The 26,237-nt window shown below is 56.9% G+C and overlaps 1 protein-coding gene across 1 annotated transcript in view; it reads left to right on the top strand.

The window, feature by feature from the left end:
• The window catches only part of ITPR3 (inositol 1,4,5-trisphosphate receptor, type 3), a 90,018-nt gene that overhangs the window by 54,119 nt on the left and 9,662 nt on the right, over window positions 1-26,237 (top strand). The window contains exons 8-45 of the mRNA XM_011945450.1: window positions 963-1,109; window positions 1,346-1,441; window positions 1,936-1,986; window positions 2,242-2,384; window positions 3,374-3,473; window positions 3,558-3,718; window positions 4,352-4,493; window positions 5,645-5,806; window positions 6,299-6,471; window positions 7,010-7,129; window positions 7,453-7,635; window positions 8,808-9,059; window positions 9,154-9,298; window positions 9,956-10,097; window positions 10,820-11,019; window positions 12,373-12,502; window positions 12,990-13,047; window positions 14,474-14,639; window positions 15,553-15,717; window positions 15,799-15,873; window positions 16,288-16,413; window positions 17,201-17,323; window positions 17,420-17,620; window positions 18,670-18,921; window positions 19,117-19,242; window positions 19,347-19,472; window positions 21,311-21,431; window positions 21,987-22,177; window positions 22,789-22,937; window positions 23,125-23,233; window positions 23,366-23,456; window positions 23,541-23,710; window positions 24,133-24,307; window positions 24,417-24,601; window positions 24,827-25,027; window positions 25,183-25,293; window positions 25,812-25,907; window positions 26,033-26,134. Coding sequence (XP_011800840.1) covers window positions 963-1,109; window positions 1,346-1,441; window positions 1,936-1,986; window positions 2,242-2,384; window positions 3,374-3,473; window positions 3,558-3,718; window positions 4,352-4,493; window positions 5,645-5,806; window positions 6,299-6,471; window positions 7,010-7,129; window positions 7,453-7,635; window positions 8,808-9,059; window positions 9,154-9,298; window positions 9,956-10,097; window positions 10,820-11,019; window positions 12,373-12,502; window positions 12,990-13,047; window positions 14,474-14,639; window positions 15,553-15,717; window positions 15,799-15,873; window positions 16,288-16,413; window positions 17,201-17,323; window positions 17,420-17,620; window positions 18,670-18,921; window positions 19,117-19,242; window positions 19,347-19,472; window positions 21,311-21,431; window positions 21,987-22,177; window positions 22,789-22,937; window positions 23,125-23,233; window positions 23,366-23,456; window positions 23,541-23,710; window positions 24,133-24,307; window positions 24,417-24,601; window positions 24,827-25,027; window positions 25,183-25,293; window positions 25,812-25,907; window positions 26,033-26,134 — 5,466 coding nt within the window. The remainder of the gene's footprint in view (window positions 1-962; window positions 1,110-1,345; window positions 1,442-1,935; window positions 1,987-2,241; window positions 2,385-3,373; window positions 3,474-3,557; window positions 3,719-4,351; window positions 4,494-5,644; window positions 5,807-6,298; window positions 6,472-7,009; window positions 7,130-7,452; window positions 7,636-8,807; window positions 9,060-9,153; window positions 9,299-9,955; window positions 10,098-10,819; window positions 11,020-12,372; window positions 12,503-12,989; window positions 13,048-14,473; window positions 14,640-15,552; window positions 15,718-15,798; window positions 15,874-16,287; window positions 16,414-17,200; window positions 17,324-17,419; window positions 17,621-18,669; window positions 18,922-19,116; window positions 19,243-19,346; window positions 19,473-21,310; window positions 21,432-21,986; window positions 22,178-22,788; window positions 22,938-23,124; window positions 23,234-23,365; window positions 23,457-23,540; window positions 23,711-24,132; window positions 24,308-24,416; window positions 24,602-24,826; window positions 25,028-25,182; window positions 25,294-25,811; window positions 25,908-26,032; window positions 26,135-26,237) is intronic.

Genomic DNA, 26,237 nt, shown 5'->3' with positions numbered 1-26,237 from the left:
TGAGTGTGCAGTGTGACTTCATCATGCATATTATAATCCTCACAATTTCTGCAAGGAGGTCATAGTATTCCCATTTTACAGAAGAGGCAACTGAGGCTCAGACATGTTAAGGAACTTATCTGAGGTCACACAACTTTTAAGAGCAGAGACAGGCTGGACACAGTGGCTCATGCCTGTAATCCCAGCACTTTGGGAGGCTGAGGCGGGTGAATTGCCTGAGCTCAGGAGTTCGAGACCAGCCTGGGCAACATGGTGAAACTCCGTCTCTACTAAAAATAAAAAAAATAGCCGGGCGTGGTGGCACGCACCTGTGGCCCTAGCTATACAGGAGGCTGAGGCATGAGAATCGCTTGAACCCAGGAGGCGAAGGTTGCAGTGAGCTGAGATCGTGCCATGTACTCCAGCCTGGGCGACAGAGTGAGACTGTCTCTGAGAAAAAAAAAAGAGCAGAGACAGGATTCAAACGTGGTATCTGTGTCCAAAGCCGTGGACATGCCCTCCATGCTGCCCCTATCCAACAGGGGAGCAAAAGAAATGGGCACCACCTACCAATGTTTAGGCAGAAGGGACCCTGAGAGAGGGGCAGTCATGGCCCTGGGAAGACTGAGGGGGTGAGGTCCCCCTCCTTCATGGAGGGGGTGACTGGAGATGGGCCGTTAGAGGTTAGGCAGGGTGTCTAGAGGTACAGATAGGGAGGGAGGCGGTCCAGGGTGGGTTTGAATGTGGGAAGGCCTGGGAGAGCTCTGGATTTGGGGTCTGGGATGTGGGCTGAGGGCAGAGTGCCTGGGCTCTGGCTGTTCTCTAGGGGGGCTCAGCTTGCAGCCCCCTCTCTGTGTGCCGGCTCTGGAAGAGGGGCCCTGCCAGCAGCCACCCCTGTCTGAGGCAAGTGGGGCTGGGCCTTGGGTAGGTCCTTGAGCCTGGAGGGGCTGCAGCCATCCTGAGCCACACCCCGCTACCTGCAGGGAGACGTGGTGCGGTTGTTCCATGCGGAGCAGGAGAAGTTCCTGACCTGTGACGAGTACAAGGGCAAACTGCAGGTGTTCCTGAGAACCACACTGCGCCAGTCGGCCACCTCAGCCACCAGCTCCAATGCTCTCTGGGAGGTGGAGGTCAGAAGAGCCCTGCTTCTGGCACCCCGGACTTAGCCCTGGATGCCACCTCTCCCTCTTCCCCACCATCCGGGAGGGTGGGATATTGACCCCTACCTCCCTCTGAGTACCTCCAGAGTCAAAAGGCCAGGGAGGGTCCAAAACCCACCTACCCAGAGATCTCCAGGCCTCCCCGGGGTCTGACTCCCCATGCCTGGCCAGTCTCTCCTTCCTGCCTCACACCTGCATGCCCCCAGGTGGTCCACCACGACCCCTGCCGTGGAGGAGCTGGGCACTGGAATGGCCTGTACCGCTTCAAGCACCTGGCCACGGGCAACTACCTGGCTGCTGAGGTGAGCGGGAGGCAGAGGGCATCCTGGGGCTCATGTTGTGTGCATGTACACGTGGGTGTGCGGGAGTGTGTGTGCACATATCTGAATATGTGGCACATGTGCCTATGGACCCTGACTTCTTTACATTCATGCATTTATCCAATATTATCAAATAAAGGCATGACTGTAAAGAAGCCTAATAAATATCACTGTGTTCCTACTATGTGCCAGGCACTATTCTAGGCACTGGGGATACAGAGTGAGCAAAATTTCCCCTCTGTCTGTAATGCACACATTTGTGTGTGTTGGGGCATTGGTGTGTATGTGTGTTCATTTGTGGTTCTATGGAGAGGGGCCATGAAGGGCTCCCCTGGAATGATATGGGCACCCCTGGGAGGGTGGAGGCTGCCTGCCCAAACCCAGGGCCCTATGTAGGTGACTGTGTTTTGCAGTGGGGTCGTGTGGGTATAGTTTGGTGTCCAGTAGCTCCCCTGCATCTTGTATCTCTTGTCCAGGAGAACCCCAGTTACAAAGGTGATGCCTCGGATTCCAAGGCAACAGGAATGGTGAGGAGCAAAGCAGGTCTCCAGTGAGGCCGTGGGCCTGCCCTGGGGGTAGGCGGGGGCAGGGGAGGAATGGTGAGGAGCAAAGCAGGTCTCCAGTGAGGCCGTGGGCCTGCCCTGGGGGTAGGCGGGGGCAGGGGAGGCCGTGAAACCCTGGGAGGTGGGCTGGAGGGAGATGGCCCCTCAGATGGGATCCCAGGTGCTTCGGGGGCTTGAGAGGAGGTAGGGCTTTCTACCTGATTTGGGGTCCTCACCCAGGGGGCCCAGGGCCGTGTAGGCCGCAGGAATGCTGGGGAGAAGATCAAGTATCGCCTGGTGGCCGTGCCTCATGGCAACGACATTGCCTCTCTCTTTGAGCTGGACCCCACCACCTTGCAGAAAACCGACTCTTTCGTGCCCCGGTGGGTATGCGCCATGTGCCTGGGGGTTGGCTGGTGGTGCCCAGGCTGGGCCCTCCCGTCTCTGGGACTCTCTGGATTCCTCACTCCTCCGCCCTCCTGAGGTCCTTTGGCCTCTGGGGTCTCTGCTGGTCCCATCCCTCTAGGGATCCAGCTCTGAGGTCTGTCGGCGGCTGACCACCACTGCATGCCTGCCACGTGCTCAGCGCCTGCCCCAGTTGGTCTGGGTGCTCAAGCACAGGCTGCATGGCAGTTTGTCTAGGACACAGCAGCACGGGGAACCCAAACACTGGATGGGGAGGCCAGACTCTCTGGCCTTTGAGGTCCCGCCAGCCCTGAGATTCTAGGACAGAACATCAAGAAACTTCTCAAGTGTCAATCCAGGCTTTGGTGTGTCCTAAGCTGTATGACCTCAGGCTGCTACTCACTCTGCCTCCGTCAATTTAGTGGGAACATCAAGGTTCCCTATTAACAGGGCTAATGGGAGAGTTAATTGAGTCACGATATAGGCCCACAGCCCCTTCCCTGAAACTCTTGGAGGCAGATGGATTTGGTATTCATATTGTTTTTCATTTTAGAAAGGTAAACTTGTGTTTTGTAATCATATACATTGAGTATTTCTGTGTAATGCATGTGTTTCTATGAAATGTGTGCATCTTGAAATTCAATGGGATAAATAGTTAAATAGACTCATTTGTCCAAATGAATTTTGGTCCCAAGTGTACAAACAAGTTTTGGTTTTGGAAGCGTGGACAAGGCTGCCTGTGTTAGTGCAGTGGTCAGGAAGGGGCCTGGGTGCAGGGCTAGCTCTGGCTGTTCTTCTCTGACTTCAGCTTCCTCATCTGGAGGGGCAGCAGTGGCCCCTGTCCCACAGCTGTTGAGGGTGTGGAGTAGGGTGGAAGCTGTGGCAGTGTTGGGGAGGTAGGCCGGCAGGCAGCAGGACGCACTCCATGGTGCACTCCCTGAGTCCTTGCCTTCCCACCTACCTGCAGGAACTCATACGTCCGGCTGCGGCACCTCTGCACCAACACGTGGATCCAGAGTACCAATGTGCCCATTGACATCGAGGAGGAGCGGCCTATCCGGCTTATGGTGCGGGTCCCTAGGGGTGGGGGTGGGGCCGGGGCCAGGGCCGGAGCTTGTTCCCAGGTGCCCTGCTGACCCCTGTCCCTGCAGCTGGGCACCTGCCCCACTAAGGAAGACAAGGAGGCCTTTGCCATCGTGTCGGTGCCTGTGTCCGAGATCCGAGACCTGGACTTTGCCAATGATGCCAGCTCCATGCTGGCCAGCGCCGTGGAGAAACTCAATGAGGGCTTCATCAGCCAGAATGACCGCAGGTGGGCTGCAGTGGCACAGAGGTTTTCTGAGTGATCTTGCCCTCCCAGGGCCTGCATTTCATGAAGAAAGGAGTCATGAAGCAGAAGCCAGGCAAACTGGGGAGAGAGTGGGGGACTGGCCCTTGTGGGGCCCTGGCCTGGGACCCTGGAGTTGGGTGCCTCACAGCTCAAGTACTCCCAGAACTAACCCTATGATGGAGCTGGTTACTGTGTTGAGCCTGGTCTCAAGGCCACTTAGCCCTGCTTTACTGATGACGGGGCTGAGGCTCAGAGAGGTTACGAGACTTGCCCAGGGTTACACAGTTAGTAAGTGGCAGAGTCAGGATGCAAATGCAGCCGCCTTCACACCAGACTCCCTGCCTTGTGCCCTGTACTTCCTTTCCAGGTTGGGATATTCTGAGACTCTGTGTCTTCGGGCCACTTTGAAATCCAGGCTGGGTGGGGCTGGGCGTGTTTGGAGAGTATTTCAGGGGAAAGCCGGGGAGAGGAGTTGTAGGCTGAGGATGGGTTTTGTGCTTTGGGGGCCGCTGAGTGAACTCAGGAAAGCCATGTTTTGGGAGGGACTGGCTCCCCACGAGGGGCACCTGCTGGGTGGGCATCTCACACTTGTCATCCCTGGGTACCCTCACCCAGGTTTGTCATCCAGCTGCTGGAAGACCTGGTGTTCTTTGTCAGTGATGTCCCCAACAATGGGCAGAATGTCCTGGACATCATGGTCACCAAGCCCAACCGGGAACGGCAGAAGCTGATGAGGGAGCAGAACATCCTCAAACAGGTGCGTGTATATTCATGAGGGGACGCGGAGGGGCCGGGTGCCTGGAGAGGGATGCCTTGAACTGCAGGCCCATCCCCCACTTTAACAAAAACCAGTATATATGGGGCACGACCACGTGCCAGGCACTTCCCTAAGTACCCCACGTGTGTTGACGAATTTGATCCTCACTGCCTGGAGGAGGCACCGTGATTCTTACCCTGTTTTACTGGTGAGGAAGCTGAAACACAGGCCAGAGTCGCTTGGCCCAGGGTTCACAGCTAGGAAGCGGCAGACAGGATTTGAGCTCAGGATGTCGGGTCCAGAGCTGTGCTTCAAAAAAAATGTTTAACAATTTTTTTATTATGAGAATCGTCAAATATTGAGAAAGTATTGGAAGAATAGTACAGGGAACAAGGTGCCTCACCATTTTGCTGCCTTGGCTTTATGTAGCTCTATTCACGCATCCATCTTTCCGTCCACACATTTCAAAATAGGCAGCATTTTACACCCAAAAGTTTCAGCAGGCATCTCTATTACAATAGGGACATTGCCTTATATAACCATAGTACATGCTCACACCTAAGAAAATCACAACAATACCAAGTCCATATCACATTTCTCTAATGTTCCCAGAATGTCTTTGTAAAGCTTGTTTTTTTTTTTTTGTTTGTTTTTTGTTAAGATTTTTTCATTCCATTCTGTTGCTCTGTCACTTTGGTCTCTGTTTCAGAACAATTTTTCACCTCTCCACCCAGCCCCAACCTTTAAAACATTTTTGTAATTATGTAACATTTTACTTTGACAAGGCAGGCCTGTGTCTCACCTCTTAAGCTCTGGCCACAGCGGCCCGGCCTGCCTTTTCTCTTAGCCTCAGACCCTGAGCTGCTGAGACCCTCTGCTCTTCCCCGAGGCCCCATATCTGAGCTGGGATTAGAATCTGCATCAGGGAGGGATGGGCTGGGGTCAGCTTCGGGATTCCAACAAGGAGTAGGGAGAGCTGGGGCTGGAATTGGGGCTGAGGATGGCTGGTCTGGGGTTGCGGTCCAGCTCAAAGCTGATGTCTGGGCTGGCTTTAGGGCAGAGCCAGTCGGGGCTCAGGGATGACTCCTGGGATGACTTCAGGATGCAGATGGGTGTTGGGCAATCAGTCCTCAGCCTCTGTGTTCCCCCAGATCTTTGGCATTCTGAAGGCCCCGTTCCGTGAGAAGGGGGGTGAAGGTCCCCTGGTGCGGCTGGAGGAGCTGTCAGACCAGAAGAACGCCCCCTATCAGCACATGTTCCGTCTGTGCTACCGCGTGCTGCGGCATTCCCAGGAGGACTACCGCAAGAACCAGGTGTGCCACTGCCCTGCTGGCCCACTCGCTGGCTACGCGTTCCTTCCTCAGCAAGTGATTTCCTCAGGCGTATGTGCTGTGCCAGGCACTGTTTTGGGGTCTGGGGTCCGGTAGGGCACCAGACATCAGGGCTGAGTTCATGGGAACGGGCCCACTGCTCACAAGGGCCTTGCACTGGGTTAGATTCTGTGCTGAGCAAGGGTCCTGCTCTTTCATTCTGCACTGGGCCCTACAAGTTATGTAGCCAATCCTTCCACACAAACAAGGTCCCTGCCCTCGTGGAGGTTTCGCTCTGGTGGGAAACGGCCCACGAGCTAAATAACTATGTAATCTAAGTCATTCTTCTGCCCAGTGATGCTTCCTCTCCCGGACCTCCACCTTTCTAGGGTATTGGGTCCCTATCTCGGGGTCTGGGGGCAGTATTCCAGAGCAGAGCTGGGCCCTGTGGTCCACCTGTGACTCTCTGTGACCCCCAGCCTGTCTGCCCCCCAGGAGCACATCGCCAAGCAGTTTGGGATGATGCAGTCCCAGATTGGCTATGACATCTTGGCTGAGGACACCATCACCGCCCTGCTGCACAACAATCGCAAGCTCCTGGAAAAGCACATCACCAAGACCGAGGTGGAGACCTTCGTCAGCCTTGTGCGCAAGAACCGGGAGCCCAGGTGGGCCCGAAGCCCCTCCCGCCCGGCGCCTGCCCCTCCCTCCTCCCTTGCCTGGGTAGAAAGTCTGCTGGTTGTGAGAATACTGAATTATTCCTGCACCTGTTGGTAACTGCCACCCCCCTGAGACCTTAGCCTCCCTAGCCTTTCTCTGGGATCCCCCCAAATGTGGCCCACTCTAGCAACAATGGGAGTGGCTCCTGGTACCACTAGAGGCCCCCAAGACCTTCTCCAGTGACAAAGTCAGAACCTGTATTGAACCAGTTGTTAAATATTTTGAATATCACCTTGGCCCTTGCGCCTCCTCACCCTGTCCCCCCGAACCCTCATCTAGCCTTCCCAGACCCCAGGATGATGCCCTGGGGCTCTCCCTCCTGGGGGACCTGGGAGTCCATCCCACCCATCTCTAAGCCTTGAGAGGGAGCTAGTCCCAGGGTGGCGGTGCTGCCAGCTGGGGAAGGAGAAAGGGAAGGGTGGGTTCCGTCCTTAGAGGGACCAGCCTCTGAGACCCTCTCCCCACCCCTGGCTGTCACCACCCCAGGTTCCTGGACTACCTCTCTGACCTGTGTGTGTCCAACCACATTGCCATCCCCGTCACCCAGGAGCTCATCTGCAAGTGTGTGCTGGACCCCAAGAACAGTGACATTCTCATCAGGACCGAGTGAGCCCTGCGCCCCCTGCCTGCACTTGGGCTTCACGTTGCTGGCGCCCAGCTATCTTAGAGCTTAGGCCCTGTCTGGATTCAGGCTGGAGCTGGCACCCTTGCTCTCTGCAGCTGTGACATCTCTGCCTCTTATGTGTCCTGCTCTGTGCCTGGCACTGTGGGGCGGGGCGGGGGAGTGGGGAAGGGGCACAGAAAAGAATGAGCCACGGACCCTGCCCTTGAGATGTGTTTGGCACTGTGTGGCCGGGTGTGCTCAGGGAGGGGTCCAGGCGTAGCGCCCTGGCCCTGGCTTCCTGTGACAGGTTGCTGGTGGTCTGCAGACTTCGGCCCGTGAAGGAGATGGCCCAAGCCCACGAGTACCTGAGCATCGAGTACTCAGACGAGGAAGTGTGGCTCACGTGGACTGACAAGAATAACGAGCACCATGAGAAGAGTGTGAGGCAGCTGGCCCAGGAGGCGCGAGCCGGCAATGCCCACGACGAGAACGTGCTCAGCTACTACAGGTGCCCCGCCCCAGCTCCTCCCCTCCCTCTTCCTGTGCCTTTGAGCCTTCTCAGTAGGCTGTTGGCCAATCCCTGCTGAGAATGAGCTCTGACAGCCTCAGGTGGGGCTCCTGCCTCCTCGGAAGCGTCCCTGCTGTCACTCCCCTGCCATGCAGCCTCATTCCAGGAAGTCTGAGTGAAGAGGACTGTTGTGCCCCGAATAGCACTGGGTGGCTCAGCACAGGAACCAGGCTTCAAAGAAACCCAGCCTGTTTCCAAACGTGTATTATTAAAATAACCTCACCAAATTAGCTGGCCATGGTGGCACACACCTGTAGTCCCAGCTACTCAGGAGGCTGAGGCATGGGAATCGCTTGAACCCGGGAGGTGGAAGTTGCAGTGAGCCAAGATCACACTATTGCACTCCAGCCTGGGTTACAGAGAAAGACTGTCTCAAAAAAAAAAATTAAAAAAAAAAAATCCCTTTAGACGCCCTTCTTAAATGCTTGCCCCTTTTAAAGTAACGTAGCAATCCCCTTTTAAAGCACTTGTCCTGATCCCTCATTTGAGCCACATGACAACCCTTGTTGTAGCTACTACAGTTACTCCTGTTGTAAAGCTGGGGAAACAGTGGCACAGAGGGGTAAAGGAACTTGCCCAAGGTTACACAGCCATCAGCAGTGAGCCATGGCCCACATCCAGGCTGTCCGGCTCCAGAGCCCCTGGGAAGTCATGTCTGTGAGGAGGAGGCAGAGGGCCTGGTATTGCCAGGGCAGCACACAGCTTCCTACGTTCCTCATTTTTGTATCCCCTCCATCAAGGTCACACCCCTCTCACTACCTACCCATCTCCCTGTCCTCTCTCTCCCATCTTGCCCTCACCCTTCCTGGCCAAGGCTGGCTCTTCTCACCTCACTGCCCTCCCCTGTCTCTCACCCTTTCCCTCATCTCTCAGACGTCCCTCTTCCCATAAAAACCTGTCCTGGCTGAGCCTTAGCCAGGAGGGGGAGAATTGCAAGTACTCGTCATCACAGACAGGTTTTCCATTCACCTTTCTAACTCAGAATTGTAGCTGGTGCATCTTTAACCTAATCTCTTTGCCATTTTACTGAGTCCTCACCAAGTCCAGTGCTCAGTACCAGCAGCCCTGTGGCTGCCATCTGCCATGTCCTCACCATCCTCCCTGTCCTGCAGGTACCAGCTGAAGCTCTTTGCCCGCATGTGCTTGGACCGCCAGTACTTGGCCATTGATGAGATCTCCCAGCAGCTGGGTGTGGACCTGATTTTCCTGTGCATGGCGGACGAGATGCTGCCCTTTGACCTGCGCGCCTCCTTCTGCCACCTGATGCTGCACGTGCATGTGGACCGCGACCCCCAGGAGCTGGTCACGCCAGTCAAGTTTGCCCGTCTCTGGACTGAGATCCCCACAGCCATCACCATCAAGGAGTGAGAGGGGTGGAGGCAGGGTGGGCGGGGCAGGGGCAGAGGCTGGGGTGGGTGCATCTCAGGGACCTTCATGCCTCATGGCCTCCGCCCTCAGCTATGATTCCAACCTCAACGCGTCCCGAGATGACAAGAAGAACAAGTTTGCCAACACCATGGAGTTCGTGGAGGACTACCTCAACAATGTGGTCAGCGAGGCTGTGCCCTTTGCCAACGAGGAGAAGAACAAGCTCACTTTTGAGGTGGCTGGGGGAGTGCCCAGGGGCTGGGGTCCGTGGGGTTCTGGTTGGCCCTACACTGGCCTCAGTCTGCACCCAGGAATCGGCTGTGGGATCCCCCTACTTCCTTCTGTGTCCCCAGCCAGTGCAGGGGTACCGTATAGAAGGCTGGGATTGGGGCCGGGCGCGGTGGCTCAAGCCTGTAATCCCAGCACTTTGGGAGGCCGAGATGGGTGGATCATGAGGTCAGGAGATCGAGACCATCCTGGCTAACACGGTGAAACTCCGTCTGTACTAAAAAATACAAAAAACTAGCCGGGCGAGGTGGCGGGCGCCTGTAGTCCCAGCTACTCGGGAGGCTGAGGCAGGAGAATGGCGTAAACCCGGGAGGCAGAGCTTGCAGTGAGCTGAGATCCGGCCACTGCACTCCAGCCTGGGCGACAGAGCGAGACTCCATCTCAAAAAAAAAAAAAAAAGAAGGCTGGGATTCTCCAAGAGGCAGGCTGTTGTTCCAGTGCCTGGGAAAGGGCTGCCTCTCCCTGCTCCGCTGTCCCTCCTGGGAACCCCGCCCTCATGATGCCCCTTTCGCCAGTCCTGGCCCGCCCTCCACGAAGCCCTCCACGAAGCCCCGTCCCCGCGCACCGGCCCCTCCCACCTCACCTCGGCCCCGCCCCTCCGCAGGTGGTCAGCCTGGCGCACAACCTCATCTACTTCGGCTTCTACAGCTTCAGCGAGCTGCTGCGGCTCACTCGCACACTGCTGGGCATCATCGACTGTGTGCAGGGGCCCCCGGCCATGCTGCAGGCCTATGAGGACCCCGGCGGTGAGGCCTTTGCCCGGCTTGGGCCACCCTGGCGGTCCTCAGCCTCCTTCTAGCACAGGAAGTTCCCTCAGATCAACACCTTCCCCAGCCCCGCATTCCCCCCACTCAACCTGGCTCTGCCTCAAGGGGATATCTTGGGCCCAAGCCTCTCCCACCTCAGCGAGACCAGAGGGGTCCCTGCCCAGACTCCCTGGAGACCCCGGGTCTGGGGGAGTTGCCTTCCAACCCTGCTTGATCTTGAGGGGAGATAGGGAGGAGCGAGACAGCCCTGTCATTGTGTGTGTGAGGAGGAGGGAGGCACAGCCTGTCTGAGGGATGAGCGAGCGGCAGCCCTGCCCTCCCAGACACTCCCAGGCTGCATAAACTCATCTAAACAAAAGGTGCCTAGAGCCTGGTACTGTTTTCAGGGCTGTCCTCCCTGCAGTGTCCCCTCAGTCCCCAGGCTGTGTAGCTGCTCTTATGGTTTCCTACAGACAATTCTCAGTCATCTCCCCACACAGCTCACCTTTGCCCTGACACCTCCTTCTTTCCCCAGATTTGGCTTAAAGCTCCCCTCCTCCAGGAAGCCTTCCTGGCTTAGCCCTGTCCCTTCCTTAGCAAGGCTTTGCCTGCAGCTGACATAAACAGAATGTGCACCCTCTGCCTCCCTCATCAGACCAGGGATCCCTGCTATACACCCTCTACAACCTCCTCAGCAACCTCCTGTACTCCCCGCTCCACAGGCAAGAATGTGCGGCGGTCCATCCAGGGCGTGGGGCACATGATGTCCACCATGGTGCTGAGCCGCAAGCAGTCAGTCTTCGGTGCCCCCAGCCTGCCTGCTGGGGCCAGTGCTGCTGAGCCGCTGGACAGAAGCAAGTTTGAGGAGAATGAGGACATTGTGGTGATGGAGACCAAGCTGAAGATCCTGGAAATCCTTCAGGTGCCTGGGCCAGGACCACGTGGGAGGTGTTGGGGATGGGGGGAGGGTAATGGGGCAGGTACAGGGAGGCTGGGCAGGGCAAACCCCTTCAGATCTCAGTATTTGGTACTGAAGGCTCCATCGGGATTGGCTGTCATGCCCAGCGGTTCCCACATTGTGGTTCTTGGGCCAGCCTCACCTGGGAGCTTGCTAGAAATGCACATTCTCGGTTGGGCGCAGTGGCTCACGCCTAATCCCAGCACTTGGGGAGGCCAAGATGGGAGAATTGCTTGAGCTCAGAGTTCAAGACCTGCCTGGGTGAGACCCCATCTCTATTAAAAAAATAGTAATAATGATAAATAAATGAAAAGAAAAACAGAAATGCACATTCTCGGGCCCCACCCTAGACCTACTGAGTCAGGAACACTGGAGAGGGGCCCTGTGGGCTGTGTTGTGACAAACCCTCCAGGTGATTCTGATGTGCACTGAAGTCTAACTCAATTCTCCCATTTTACAGATGGGGAAAGTAAAAGCGGGGAGGGGACTTTCCCAGGGTCACAGGGATTTTGAAGCAGAGCTAGAGATTTAAGAACCTATTTCTTGGCAAGGTGGATATGGTCATCCCTGTTCTGGTCTCATCTGAGACTCCCCAGCCACACCCCAGGAAGGGGCTCATCCCTGAGAAGGGATGGGGATGCTTGCTTTTGCCTTGCTGTCACCAGAGGGCAGGAAGGGCAGTGCAGTGACCTCCATGGGGGACCTCTGGCGGGGAGTCAGAGTGGAGGGAGCTTCTGACTCATTCTGAGGGCTGGGCCTTCCATGTCTGCATCCTGGGGCTTGGCCAAAGGCACTGTGCGCCATGAGGCTGTGTAACTCACCCATGTCTGCAAACCCTGCATCCTCACGTCTGCCCCACAGTAGCCTCTCCTTCTCCCTCATAGGCCTCAGTTTCCCCTCCCGTGAGTATCCAGGGTCTGTTTGGCTGAGCAGGATAGGAGGACAAGAGTCAGGTTTTGGACCTGGGAGCTTCATTCCCCTTCCTGTCAGTGTCTAACCTGGGAAAGAGGGACTGAGTGGGCCGGGTGCAGGGGTGCTCACTGCCTCATGCTGAGAGGAGGCCCCCATCCTCCATCACTGGGGCAAGAGCTGGGGGGAGGGCACCCTGGGCCTCCTTGGGGAGAGGGGTCTTGTTTTTTTCACTGTGACATCCTGGAGCATCCCAAATGACTGTGCTGAGGACCCTGCTACCCCAAGTGCTAGAGCCTTTTTGGGGGCCCCCTGCCCCCCATAAAGTAGGAAGGGCCTTCTGATCTCAGGTCAGTCCTCAGCCCATCCTCACCTGACCTTTTCCTCATTCTTTCCCCTCTTCTTCAGTTCATCCTCAATGTCCGCCTGGATTACCGCATCTCCTATCTGCTGTCTGTCTTCAAGAAGGAGTTCGTGGAGGTGTTTCCCATGCAGGACAGCGGGGCTGATGGCACAGCCCCTGCCTTCGACTCTACCAGTGAGCCCCTGCCCTGCCTTCAGGCTGAGGCTGTGCGACTTCCCCAGGGATACACAGCAGTGGGGTGGAGCCAGCTCCCAAGCCCTGCTCCTTTTTCTAGTCTGCAAAGGCCTTTTCTCTCCATTGTCTCATTTAATTGCCTCAGTGAGGGGGAAGGGCAGGCACCCTTCCCTTCGTTTTCCAAATGGGGAAACTGAGGCTCACAGAAGCGCAGGGACTTGCTCAAGGTGACAACCAATCAGAGGCTGAGCTTGACCAGGACCTGATCTCCTGACTCCTAGCCTGGATCTCTGCCGACTTTGTACTGCCCTGCGGGGAAGTAGGGGACTGTGACTCCTCCCCTACTTGGTTCCTTCCCAGAAAGGGGCAGGCGGAGCAGCTGCTGTGCAGCCAGTGCAGGAAAGAGGGTGGTTTGAGTATCTGCCTGTGCTCCCCTCTTTCCTGGGCTGGGCCTACCACCTGCTCCCATCTGCCCCTCTCCCCACAGCTGCCAACATGAACCTGGATCGTATTGGGGAGCAGGCGGAGGCCATGTTTGGAGTGGGGTGAGGCCAGGGTTGAGCTGCAGGGGTGTGTGGGGTTGGGAGGCTCGATACCCCCTCTTGGGCTGGTCTGGGTTCTTGGGCTGGGTTCTTCCCTCTGCCATTCCCTCTGCAGACCCTCACTGGGCTTTGTGCTCAGCCCCTCCCCTGCCTCCCCAGTCCCACTGATCTCGGAGGCCCTTTGGTTCCTAGTCATCCCGCCATTCTTCCACCCCTCCTCAGGGCAGGTGTTCCTCTCTTGTGCAGTGGACTTGAGTCGGGTAGCTGGATAGCTGGAACAACATCCCCAGTCCCACAGGAGGGAGGAAGTGTGGGGACATGCAGCCCATCCGCCCGAAGTCCTGAGGGGCTGGAGGCGGAGGCTTACTGGGGGCTCTTAGCATCTTGGGGCCAGGCTTATGCCTGGGTCTAGCAGGGCCTACGGACTGCTTTTCAGAATGGTGATTGTAAACTCATAAAATAAAGCACATAACAAGACAAAGGGAACCAATGGCTTGGAGTGACAGTTATCAAAATATTGGAGAAAACAAATTAGCAGTGACAGTTATATATGTGCCTCTTTGCTAATACGTTAAGTAGCGAGCCGCACCGGTGGGTATAATTAGTACCATTACTTCAAGGGAGTGACGAATATAAACGGTATTTTGTGATTTTAACAACTCTGAGGTGGTGTGAAAACATCTGTGATATTTATTGGTGACAGACTCACAGGTGCCACAAATATTTCCTTATTGAAGGAAATGCTGTATTTTGGTTAGAGGTTGGGAAAAATAAAGATGTAACGTTTTCTCCATCTCTGTTCATGGGCCCAGCTTCTATCCACGAATCCCCCGCATGGTGGCAGTGGGATTTGTGTTAAGAGTCCTTGCGTCTGGCTGGGCGCGGTGGCTCACGCCTGTAATCCCAGCACTTAGGGAGGCCGAGGCGGGCAGATCACTTGAGGTCAGGAGTCCGAGACCAGCCTGGCCAACATGGTGAAACCCTATCTCTACTAAAAATACAAACATTAGCCAGGTGTGTTGGCACACAATGGTAATCCCAGCTACTCAGGAGGTTGAGGCAGGAGAATTATTTGAATCCGGGAGGTGGAGGTTGCAGTGAGCTGGATCAGGCCACTGGCTGCATTCCATCCTGGGCGACAGAGCAAGACTGTCTCAATAAATGAACAAATAAATAAAAGAGTTCTTGCTTCAGTTGCCTAATCAAGGGAAGTCCTGAGAGATCCCAGGAGACACGGGTCACTCCGGGGATTCAGGGGAGTGGCTGTTAAACTGCTGAGAAAGTGTCAATATTTTAAACACATTTAGACTGGCCCTGCATCTGCTGAGTGGGTGGCGGGGAGTGTGCTTGTGCCAGGGCCCCTTACCGGCCACGGACAGCAGGGAGCGTGCCAGTCTCACCCACGTGCCCTGCACCCTCGTGTCCGCAGGAAGACAAGCAGCATGCTGGAGGTGGACGACGAGGGCGGCCGCATGTTCCTGCGCGTGCTCATCCACCTCACCATGCACGACTATGCGCCGCTGGTCTCGGGTGCCCTGCAGCTGCTCTTCAAGCACTTCAGCCAGCGCCAGGAGGCCATGCACACCTTCAAGCAGGTGACGGGACTACCTGGCCCTGGCCATGAGCATGAGGCCTGCACCAGGCACTGGGGGACAGTAAACGATGATTAAGGAGCTTACAGCTCGGGGGTTAACTTGGGATGCACATTTGGGGTTTTCAGCCTTGCTGAGCTCCTAGGTGAAGACTGAGTCTCCTGACCTGGCTCAGTGCCTGCCATTTCTTGTGATGTGGACAGCACTTTACAATTTGCCAACTCTCTTATGTGCATCTATGCTAAATGCTTCGAATCATGCCTAGCATGCAGACAACCCTCACTGACGTGACTGGCGTTTGCTATTGTGATGTCACGCAGTCCCAACAGCTGCCTGTGAAATATCAATACCAGTGTTGGCCTTTAAAAAATAAGTGCCTGCCGTGTACTAGGCACTGAGCACTGGACTTGCATTATTGCATGGCATTCTTATAGCAGCCCTGACAGCGAGGTTACTACTCTCCCTCCCATTCCAGAGCGGGGAGAAATCCAGGCCCAGGGAGCTTTCCTCCATTGCCCACTGACCTAGAGCGAGGATGGTGGCAGTCAGACGCAGGCCTGGGTCTTCAGAGTTCGGGGCTGCCACTATGCTTTGCGCTGCCTGTTTGGGGTCTCAGTGGATGAGTGACAGACCACAGCCACTTGAGGCACTAATCAGGGAGTAACTGAAGCCAGGTTATGTGGCAGCTCAGGGCAGACAGTGCAGGGACGCCTGTGGCCATCAGGGAAGGCTTCCTGGAGGTGGTGGGCTTATAGCAGAGCCAGAAACATTGAGTGGGAATTGGCTTGGTGGAGAGAGGCAGGTGGTGGTAGGTGATGCTGGGAGGGGAACCCTCGAGTAGGGAGGATGCTGGAGGTCTCTAAGTGGCATGGACCTGGAGCCCATCTCACCAGCCAGGCCCATCCTCTACCTTCAGGTTCAGCTGCTGATCTCAGCGCAGGACGTGGAGAACTACAAGGTAATCAAGTCAGAGCTGGACCGGCTGCGGACCATGGTGGAGAAGTCAGAGCTGTGGGTGGACAAGAAGGGCAGCGGCAAGGGCGAGGAGGTGGAGACAGGCGCAGCCAAGGACAAGAAGGAGGTGAGCGGGGCTGCAGGGGGCCAGGCAGACCTCCCTGTGAGGGCTGGGCCTGGCTGACCTCCATCCTCTCTGTGCTTCCAGCGGCCCACGGACGAGGAGGGCTTTCTGCACCCACCAGGGGAGAAAAGCAGTGAGAACTACCAGATTGTCAAGGGCGTGAGTGGCCAAGGGTCCTCGGGGTAGGGCTCTGTAGCCCCAGTGGTCCTGGGGTCTCCCGCTAGCCTGGTGTCCTGTGCCTCTCCGTCGGCCAGCCACTGGCCCTCACAATAGACATCTTCCAGCCTTTGCTGCACATTAAAGACAGCCCTGCCAAGGTCCAGATGGAATTATTTTAAAGCTGAAGGAATTTCATGAAATTCCATTTTGCAGTCATATTGTTCTATTTACTTTTACGGGTGGAATTGGGTTTTTTAGTGCTTCCCTGGCCTGTTGCGAGGGTCTGATTCAGCGCCCGTGACCTCCTTCCCCCTTCCTGTCCCGGGTGCCAGCTGGAACTTGTCTGTGGTGGGCCGGGCAGAGGGCAGCCTGAGAAGTAGGGAAGGGGCTCTGGCTCACCCGCCTCCCCTGCAGATCCTGGAAAGGCTGAACAAGATGTGTGGGGTCGGGGAGCAAATGAGGAAGAAGCAGCAACGGCTGCTGAAGAACATGGATGCCCACAAGGTCATGCTGGACCTGCTGCAGATCCCCTACGACAAGGTGGCTCTGACTTCTGACCTCTGACTCCCCGGGGCGGCTTCCCCCTGAACCCCGACCTCACCCGTACGCTAGGCCCTAATGCAGGCAACCTCTCCCATCCTCACCTGGCCTCTTACACTGCCCTGTTTGTTTGCAGGCACGCCTTAACCCCCGAACCCTGTCTTAGTATCAGCTTTGACCCTCTACCCCTCATCCTAATCCCCTTTGACCTTGATTTAACTGCAGCCTCATGCTGATTCTTGACCTTGACTCCCTTTTTTCCCCCTCTCTAACCTAACCCTGATAATCTCAGCTTCATCTCAGCCTTTGACCCTCAGCTTCCTTACCTTGACCCACGTTGACCCTAACTGAACCCAACTTCTCCTTGACCCATGACATCAGTGCTGGCCTTGTCCTGACCCCTGGTTTTGATTCCTTATCCTGACATCTTATGCTGACCTGTCCCCAGGCCCACCCTGGCTCCTGACTCCAGTCTTCGTCTCATCTCCCCTTTTGACCCTCAGCCCCTTGCCATGACTGATCTTGATCTCAGTATGTCCCTCAGGCCTCACCCTGACACTGACCGTGACCCTGTCACCTTGCCCCAACTCCAGCCTCGTCTTGGCCATTGAGCTCCCACCCCTCACACGTTTCCATCCTGACCTGGGGGCCCCACTTTCCCTTTACCCTGGCCTCTTCATGGTCCCAGTCCCAAGCCCGACACACTCCTGCTCCTGTCAGAGCTCAGCTGGGGCCTCGCCTCCCTCCTTGGTGGGCCCAACACCCTCTCCCTGCCTCCTGTGCCCAGGGTGATGCCAAGATGATGGAGATCCTACGCTACACGCACCAGTTCCTGCAGAAGTTCTGTGCAGGGAACCCCGGCAACCAGGCCCTGCTGCACAAGCACCTACACCTTTTCCTCACACCAGGGGTGAGGGTGCAGGGCTGGGAGCACCTGGACGACGCGGGAGGTGGGAGGGTGGGGGCAGGGCCCAGAACTCTTTCTGACAGATGTCCCCCACTGCAGCTCCTGGAGGCAGAGACCATGCAGCACATCTTCCTGAACAACTATCAGCTGTGCTCTGAGATCAGCGAGCCCGTGTTGCAGCACTTCGTGCACCTGCTGGCCACGCACGGGCGCCATGTGCAGTACCTGGACTTCCTGCACACCGTCATCAAGGCCGAGGGCAAGTACGTCAAGAAGTGCCAGGACATGATCATGACTGAGGTGAGGGCGGGGCTGAAGGGTGCTCAGGGATCTTGGGGTGGGGGCCCAGAGCAGAGGCTTGGCAGGAAGGCTGCAGAGTTAGAGAAGTCAGACAGTGGGTCACAAAAGGAACATTCAGCTGCTGACCATGGAGGGGATGCAGAGGGAGAAGTGAGGCTGCACATGTGGTAGAACTCAGGCTGTGGACCTGACAGAACTCAAACAGGGTCCCAGCAGCATCAGACACCCAGCAGAACTCAGACAATAGGCCAGAAAGAAATCAAGCATGCATTCCTTCACTTGTCATTTATTATCGTTCATTTAAAATCAGGAAGCACCCGCTACGTGCCACAGATTGTACGTGCATGGGGGACATCAGCTGAGTGCCAGCTTCTGGGGGGCACAGGCAGGGACCCCATTGTTTGTGTGCATCGCCAGGGCCCCAGTGTGTGGCGCATAGTAGGTTCTCAACAGACACCTGTTGAGTGAAGGCACGAAGGATAAAGGGCTAAGTCTAAATCTGGAACAGACGTGGTCCCTGCCCCTGAGCATCTGACAGTGTAGGCGGCAGGGGGAGAAAGGAGCAAACACTGAAGGGAGATTAGGACATCATAAACAAGACACGATGTGCTGGAACTGCTGCGCAGTGTTAATTATTAATTGCTATTATTATGTTACTGTGAATGATGCAGTCGCTGGCACGAGAGGGATGTGGTGTGTGCTCAGTGAGGAGGGTTTAAATAACCGCTGTGGGAGCACAGGGTAGGGAGGGGGTGAGCAGGACAGGATTAGCGAGGGCTTCCTGGAGGAAGCTGCCTCTGAGATGACCCCCATGGGACTTCTTTCCAGTGGGGAGAAGCGGGGACTTTCTGGGTCCTGGGGTCAATATCTCTGCTGGCAGAGGGCCTGAGACATCAGCTGGGGAACCCCCAAATCCCAGCCAGGGGAGGGTTTTCCTGATTTCAGGTGAGGGCTGTGGTCAGAGTCCCAGTTTCTCTCTGGTAAGCAAAGGAGAGGAGAGCCCAGGGCCTGCTGGATGGAGTGTGACACGTGCCCCCTCCTGCCCGCAGCTGACCAATGCAGGTGATGATGTGGTCGTGTTCTACAACGATAAGGCATCGCTGGCCCACTTGCTGGACATGATGAAGGCCGCCCGCGATGGCGTGGAGGACCACAGCCCCCTCATGTACCACATTTCCCTGGTGGACCTGCTGGCTGCCTGCGCCGAGGGCAAAAACGTCTACACTGAGATCAAGTGCACCTCCCTGCTGCCGCTGGAGGACGTGGTGTCTGTGGTGACGCATGAGGACTGCATCACCGAGGTGGGGATCGGGGGACTGGGCAAGACGACTGGAGATGGGGTGAAGGGGCGGGTAAAGCCACGGGACAGGAAGGGTGGGCAAAGCCAAGCCAGGGAATTGGGCAGGAACTGGGAGGCCAGGGGACAGGAGCAATGTGGCAGGGACAGCCCAGCTGGGCGGCCTGCTCATGCCCCTGACCTCCCACCCGTTGCCCAGGTGAAAATGGCCTATGTGAACTTCGTGAACCACTGCTACGTGGACACGGAGGTGGAGATGAAGGAGATCTACACCAGCAACCACATCTGGACGCTCTTTGAGAACTTCACCCTGGACATGGCGCGGGTCTGTCCCCGTGTGGGGTGTGGGCAAAGCCCCCCAGGAGGGGTGGGAGTGGAGGGGCCCCATGTGAGGACCCCCCTCCCCGGCATCCCTCTCTCCTGCCTCAGGTCTGCAGCAAGCGTGAGAAGCGTGTGGCTGACCCCACCCTGGAGAAGTATGTGCTGAGCGTCGTGCTGGACACCATCAACGCCTTCTTCAGCTCCCCATTCTCTGAGAACAGCACTTCCCTGCAGGTGAGCTTCTCCTCTCCCGCCACCCCAGGACCGACTTGCCTAGCTTTTGTGAAAGAAAGGGGAGAAATAAGAATATATCTTCATATTTGCTTACTGTACATAAAGAAATAGCAAAAGGATACATAAGTGTATTATCTTTTTTTTTTTTTTTTTTTTGAGACGGAGTTTCGCTTTGTGGCCCAGGCTGGAGTGCCGTGGCGCCATACGTGCTCACTACAAGCTCTGCCTCCTGGGTTCACACCATTCTCCTGCCTCAGCCTCCCGAGTAGCTGGGACTATAGGTGCCCGCCACCACGCCCGGCTAATTTTTGTATTTTTAGTAGAGACGGGGTTTCACCGTGTTAGCCAGGATGGTCTCGATCTCCTGACATCATGATCTGCCCGCCTCTGCCTCCCAAAGTGCTGGGATTACAGGTGTCAGCCACTGCGCCCGGCCTAAGTGTATTAGTTATCTATACCGTGTTAACAAATTATCCCCAAACCTAGCAGTTTAAAACAACAAGCATATCTCAGTTTCTGTGGGCCAGAATGACAGTGGGAATGGTATCATCCAGCAGGAACTCCTAAGTCCAGTGGGTATGGTAGATTCCAGAGTGGTAGCACTTACTCACCAAAGAAAAGATGGACGTGCCATGCGTGGGATGGCACAGCCAAAGCAGGGATCACGACAGTCTCCCTGGCAGAGATCCTTCGTGCTGACTAGTTGATCACAGTGATCTTAGAACTGAAATAGGCAGGCAGCCTTCTGAAGGCCTAAGCGGAAGGGCTCCAGGCCAGTGTGCAGAAGCCTGATTTGAATCACGAAAGATTCATGGCTCCTCAGTTAATCCCCAGATTCCCAGACTCGAGCCAGTGCTCAGCCCAGAGCCCCCTGAATGAAAGCGAGCCAGGTTCCCTTAAGGAAGGGCCCTGCTACATGACCGAGATCAAAGAAACACTGGAAGGATACAAAAGAAACCAACAAAAGGGGCTACTTAGGGGGATAGGGCTGGGGTGGGGTGGAGTAGTGTTTCTAAGACTGGGGGAAAAAATTGCTGAGTCCTGCCTTCCCAGGAAGGGTGGTGTATTTTGACACACATCGTTTGGGCCCTGGGATCCCTGTGGGACCATAGAACTCTGGTAATTGGGGTCAGCTTTCCCCATCCTTGATCAGCTCCAGGGCAGTGAGAGTGATGGGGGAGAGACTTCTCAAAGTGTTACCTTTTTTTTTTTTTGAGATGGAGTCTCACTCTGTGTCCCGGGCTGGAGTCCAGTGGCACAGCCTTGGCTCACTGCAACCCCTGCCTCCCAGGTTCAAGCAATTCTCCAGCCTCAGCCTCCCGAGTAGCTGGGATTACAGGCGCCCGCCACCACAGCCGGCTAATTTTTGTATTTTTAGTAGAGACGGGGTTTCACCATGTTGGCCAGGCTGGTCTCGAACTCCTGACCTCAAGTGATCCACCCACTTCGGCCTCCCAAAGTGCTGGGATTACAGGTGTGAGCCACTGTGCCAAGCCTCGAAGTGTTATCTTTTAAATAACCTTTTGGTTTTTGAACCATGTAAATCCATCATCTTTTTACAACATTAATTTATTTAAACATTTTTTGAAAGAGTCAGCAACATGGCTATGAGCCCACAGCCTTGGGGAGTTACAGGGCTGCCGTGTACAGCTGGGCAGGTCGTGCACTGCTGAAGGGAATGCAAGTACCTTTTTCCAACCAGCACAAAGGTATATGGTGGCTAGTGAAGGCTCCGTCTCTCCACCCATGCCCATTCTGATTGGGCCCTGGTTCCTGGACCTTGGGTTGCCCAGGGTGCAGGGCTGGGCTGCAGCAGCAGGCTCTGTGACTTCTTGCAGACACACCAGACGATTGTGGTGCAGCTGCTGCAGTCCACTACACGGCTCCTCGAGTGTCCGTGGCTACAGCAGCAGCATAAGGGCTCTGTGGAGGCCTGCATCCGGACCCTCGCCATGGTGGGTGAGTGTGCCGGGGCTGACCAGCTCCAAACCACTCCTCCCGCCGCTCGCAATGGAGACGCCTGCCCTCCTGATAAACTTTATCCCTAAGCTCGCCCATCTCCTGCTCCCAGGTGGTTCTCAGTAAGTCCTTCTTGGTGTCTGCCTGGCATCCTGGCAATTGAGAGAAGCTGTTTTCTCCTCTGGGTCAGTTCCCCAGAGAAGGATGCTGGCCGACATTCTCCAGCTAGAATTTTTTATGGGTATTTGCAGATGGGCTCAGGCAGGAGGGAGGCCTGTGGATTGTTAGGGACAGCTGGGGAAGAGGAGAGGACAGGTGAGAGAAAGGAGGAGGAAGTCAGGGTAGAGCCAGGGGGTAATCAAAGAGGCAGAAACTCTCCTTTTACCCAACAAGGGGAAGAAAGCCTCTCAGTCCCTCAAGCGTAGGCCAGGGTGGGAGGTCTCTGTCCCCCAGACCCTCAGTCTAGTTCACTCTGTCTCCTGGTGTGGCAGCCCTGAGCCTGGCCTCTGGCTGGTTGAACTGCCCCTGCACCAGCACCCCTCCCTTCCCACCCAGCCAAGGGCCGGGCCATCTCACTGCCCATGGACCTGGACGCCCACATCAGCTCGATGCTCAGCAGTGGAGCCAGCTGTGCAGCTGCTGCCCAGCGGAACGCCTCCAGCTACAAGGCAACCACGCGGGCCTTCCCCCGCGTCACCCCCACCGCCAACCAGTGGGACTACAAGAACATCATTGAGAAGCTGCAGGTGGGTGTGGGGCTGCCTGGCATCTGCCACAGGAGCTGCTTGGTTGACTCAGCAGCTCCCCTACTTTGGAGGGGCAAATTCTCGGGGAGTGTTTCTTCCTGTCCTGCTCACACTTCCAGGAAGGGGCTGGTTGGCTTCTCCCCACTCTGGGGCTGCTAAGGGCTGGCCCTGCAGCAGGGGACTGGGGAGCCTCCTTCCAGAGGAAGCCTGGAGAACCCAGAGGCCTGCTTGTGGGGTTGGAGCTCGGGACCACCCCTGGCTCCTGCAGCACCCTCCTGTCTATGCAGCACATTTCTGTGCACCATCTCATTGGCCTGTAGAGGGGGTGTGGTGGGTTATTTTCCCTACATGGCGGGAGACTGAGGCTCAGAGAGGGTAAGGGGTTTACCCAAGGTCACACAGAGCTAGGAGAGAAGCCAGGCCTTGCAGCTCCCAGCCAGGGCTCTGAGCAGACAGACATCATGCTGTGTTCAGGTTGTCTCTGTGGGTGTGGGCCCCTCAGACAGAGGCAGGGCAATCTGTGGAGCTGTTTGGTATTTGGGTCAGGGGAATGGCAGTCATACCCAGGTCATTTCTTGCGTCTGGCAATGACCCTGCCCTGCCCACCCCAGGACATCATCACAGCCCTGGAGGAGCGGCTGAAGCCCCTGGTGCAGGCTGAGCTGTCCGTGCTGGTGGACGTCCTGCACTGGCCTGAGCTGCTCTTCCTGGAGGGCAGTGAGGCCTACCAGCGCTGCGAGAGTGGAGGCTTCCTGTCCAAGTGAGCGAGACACCGGGCGTGGGGGCAGCAGGGGTGCAGCAGCCGGGGGCAGGGAAGGGCCCGGTGGGGACTAGACAGGCTCACGGGGTCAGAGGGCCTGGAGGTGTTCCTGCCTGGGATGGGGCGGGAAAGTGGCTGGAGCGAGGCAGCGTGGGGCTGCCCTGAGCTGCCTCCTTGACTGGCTCAGGCTGATCCAGCACACCAAGGACCTCATGGAGTCGGAGGAGAAGCTGTGTATCAAGGTGCTGCGGACCCTGCAGCAGATGCTGCTTAAGAAAACCAAGTATGGGGACCGGGTGAGTGCCCTGGTGGGGCAAGTGCTGGGTGGGCCAGTCAGGAGTGCCCAGGGGCTCAGGGTCAAGCCCATTGGGCCAGAGGTCAATGGTGCACTGTACCCACAATGGGGCCTCACTCTCATCCTCCCTCAGGGCAACCAGCTGCGCAAGATGCTGCTGCAAAACTACCTCCAGAACCGGAAGTCCACCTCGCGGGGGGACCTTCCCGACCCCATGGGCACTGGTCAGTATCGCCTTCCCCTGTCCCTGGGCCCTCCCTTCCACTCTCCTGTCCCACCAGCTCTCCCTCAACTGAGTCCCCCCCCAGGCCTGGACCCAGACTGGTCAGCAATCGCAGCCACCCAGTGCCGGCTGGACAAGGAGGGGGCCACCAAGTTGGTATGCGACCTCATCACCAGCACCAAGAATGAGAAGATCTTCCAGGAGAGCATTGGCCTGGCCATCCGCCTGCTGGATGGTGGCAACACAGAGATCCAGGTGTGGGGGGCCTGGGGCCTGGACATGCTTTCCTTTGCCTCCCTCCCTTTTTTGGAGGAGGTGGGCCTTGAGTTGGGCACTGAAGGCCAAGGAGGGTGTGAAAGAGGAGGGCAGGAGGCCTGAGCAGAGGCTGAGCGGTGAGAAGAGTGGGCATGATGGGGGCAGGATGATGAGGAGATGGGCTCAGGCCTGGCTAGGGCAGAGGGATATGTGGGGGTGGTGAAGGGACCACGTGACACAGGAACAGATATGGGGCACGGAGCCGCCCATGGGTGGCCATCGATGCTAGCCGCCAGCACCCAGGCCTTCAGTCAGGCCCCTGCGGCCCCAGTGGCCCCAGCAGTGTGGTGTGCCTGCTCCACGCCCTGAGTAGGAGCAGGGTCCAGTGCTGAGGCTGCTCCCTGGCCACTGTCCACCTCCAGAAATCCTTCCACAACCTGATGATGAGTGACAAGAAGTCAGAGCGCTTCTTCAAGGTGCTGCACGACCGCATGAAGCGGGCCCAGCAGGAGACCAAGTCCACCGTGGCAGTCAACATGAATGACCTGGGCAGCCAGCCACATGAGGACCGTGAGCCAGTCGACCCCACCACCAAAGGTCAGGGATGTGAGGCAGAGGCACAGCGTGACGGGGCTCCCAGGATAAGATGTGCAGGGTGGGGGCCTAGGGGGTGGGCAGCTCCAGCCTCACCAGGTCTTGCCCACAGGCCGCGTGGCCTCCTTCTCAATACCTGGCTCCTCATCCCACTACTCGCTGGGCCCCAGCCTGCGCCGGGGGCACGAGGTGAGCGAACGTGTGCAGAGCAACGAGATGGGCACGTCCGTACTCATCATGCAGCCCATCCTGCGCTTTCTGCAGCTGCTGTGCGAGAACCACAACCGGGACCTGCAGGTGAGTGCCTTGCCACACACCTGCCCCTTCCCCCACCAGCCAGCCGGCATGCAGGCCAGGCACTGTGGCCGGTGTCCCTCTGTGGCATGTGTGCCCTGGCCTGGGCACTGCTGCTTTGTGGCCAGTGGTTCCCGTACCCCTGCAGCACACAAGATCATGCTCCCCAGGCCAGCCTCCCACTCCGTGCTGCAGCTGTGCTGTGCCCAACCCATCTGTGCCCTGCAGAACTTCCTGCGCTGTCAGAACAACAAAACCAACTACAACTTGGTGTGCGAGACCCTGCAGTTCCTGGACATCATGTGCGGCAGCACCACGGGTGGCCTGGGGCTGCTGGGGCTCTACCTCAATGAGGACAACGTGGGCCTCGTCACCCAGACCTTGGAGACCCTCACTGAGTACTGCCAGGGCCCCTGCCATGAGAACCAGGTGAGCTGGCCTGGTGGCACAAGCGGCAGCCAGGGTGGCAGTGTGGACATGCGGGTAGATGTAGCCAGCTGGGGCAGGGATAGAGGCTGAGTTCTCTGGAGCTGCCACAATTCTGACAGGGCTTGGGCCCTGTGTCCCCCACTGCCTCCTGCCAGACCTGCATTGTGACTCACGAATCCAATGGCATAGACATCATCACCGCACTGATCCTCAATGACATCAGCCCCCTGTGCAAGTACCGCATGGATCTGGTGCTGCAGCTCAAGGTGGGGCCCAGTGGCAGGTGTGTGAGTGCTGGGTGTACATGTGATGTGCATGCGCGTATGTGTGACTTGCGTGTCAAGTGTGCATAGTGGTGTGTAATATGTGGGTGTTAGATTATGTGTGTGATGGGGCATCATTTGGATGCACAAGTGTGTGGTGTGTGCAGGGTGTGTGTGTAATATTCGCATGTTTATAGATACATGAGTGCACATGTGAGCAAGCATGCTGAAACACACACTCGATACAAATATGTCCTGGTTTAGCTGAGGACTTGCTATGTGTGTGTCTGCTGTCTGGGTAGCTGAGTGTTTGCCACAGTGGGGGTGAAGGCAAGCCTGTGGGTGGGCTGGCTGTGCAGGATGCTTCTCATTAAGCCTAGGGGAGGGAGGATGGGAAGGTCATGGCACCTGACCCTTTGTGGGATGGGAGAGTTGTTGTGGAGAGGAATGAGGGAGAAGTTGTCAGGGGCATGGTGGGGGCCCTGAGACTGTGGCCTGCCTCCCTCCGCCCCTCCACCCAGGACAATGCCTCCAAACTGCTCCTGGCTCTGATGGAGAGCCGGCATGACAGTGAAAATGCCGAGCGCATCCTCATCAGCCTGCGGCCCCAGGAGCTGGTGAGGCTGGGCAGGCGGGCAGGTGGGTGGGCAGGACTGGGTGGAGTGTGTTGGGATGGGGATGAGGGCCAGGCTGGCCCTACCGCCCTAGGAAGAGAGCACTGGAACAGGCACTGCCCCTCCAGGTGGACGTCATCAAGAAGGCCTACCTGCAGGAAGAAGAGCGTGAGAACTCGGAGGTGAGCCCACGTGAAGTGGGCCACAACATCTACATCCTGGCGCTGCAGGTACCAGTTCTACCAGTGGCCCCCAGGGTGCCCGACAGCCATCACTCCCCTGGCCACCATGCCCCCGAGCCACCATGTCCCCCAGACACCATCACCCCCCAGT

This window comes from Colobus angolensis, unplaced genomic scaffold, assembly GCF_000951035.1.
Source record: "Colobus angolensis palliatus isolate OR3802 unplaced genomic scaffold, Cang.pa_1.0 Scaffold24, whole genome shotgun sequence".
Lineage (NCBI taxonomy): Eukaryota > Metazoa > Chordata > Mammalia > Primates > Cercopithecidae > Colobus > Colobus angolensis.
This window is presented reverse-complemented; position numbering and strand designations above follow the sequence as displayed.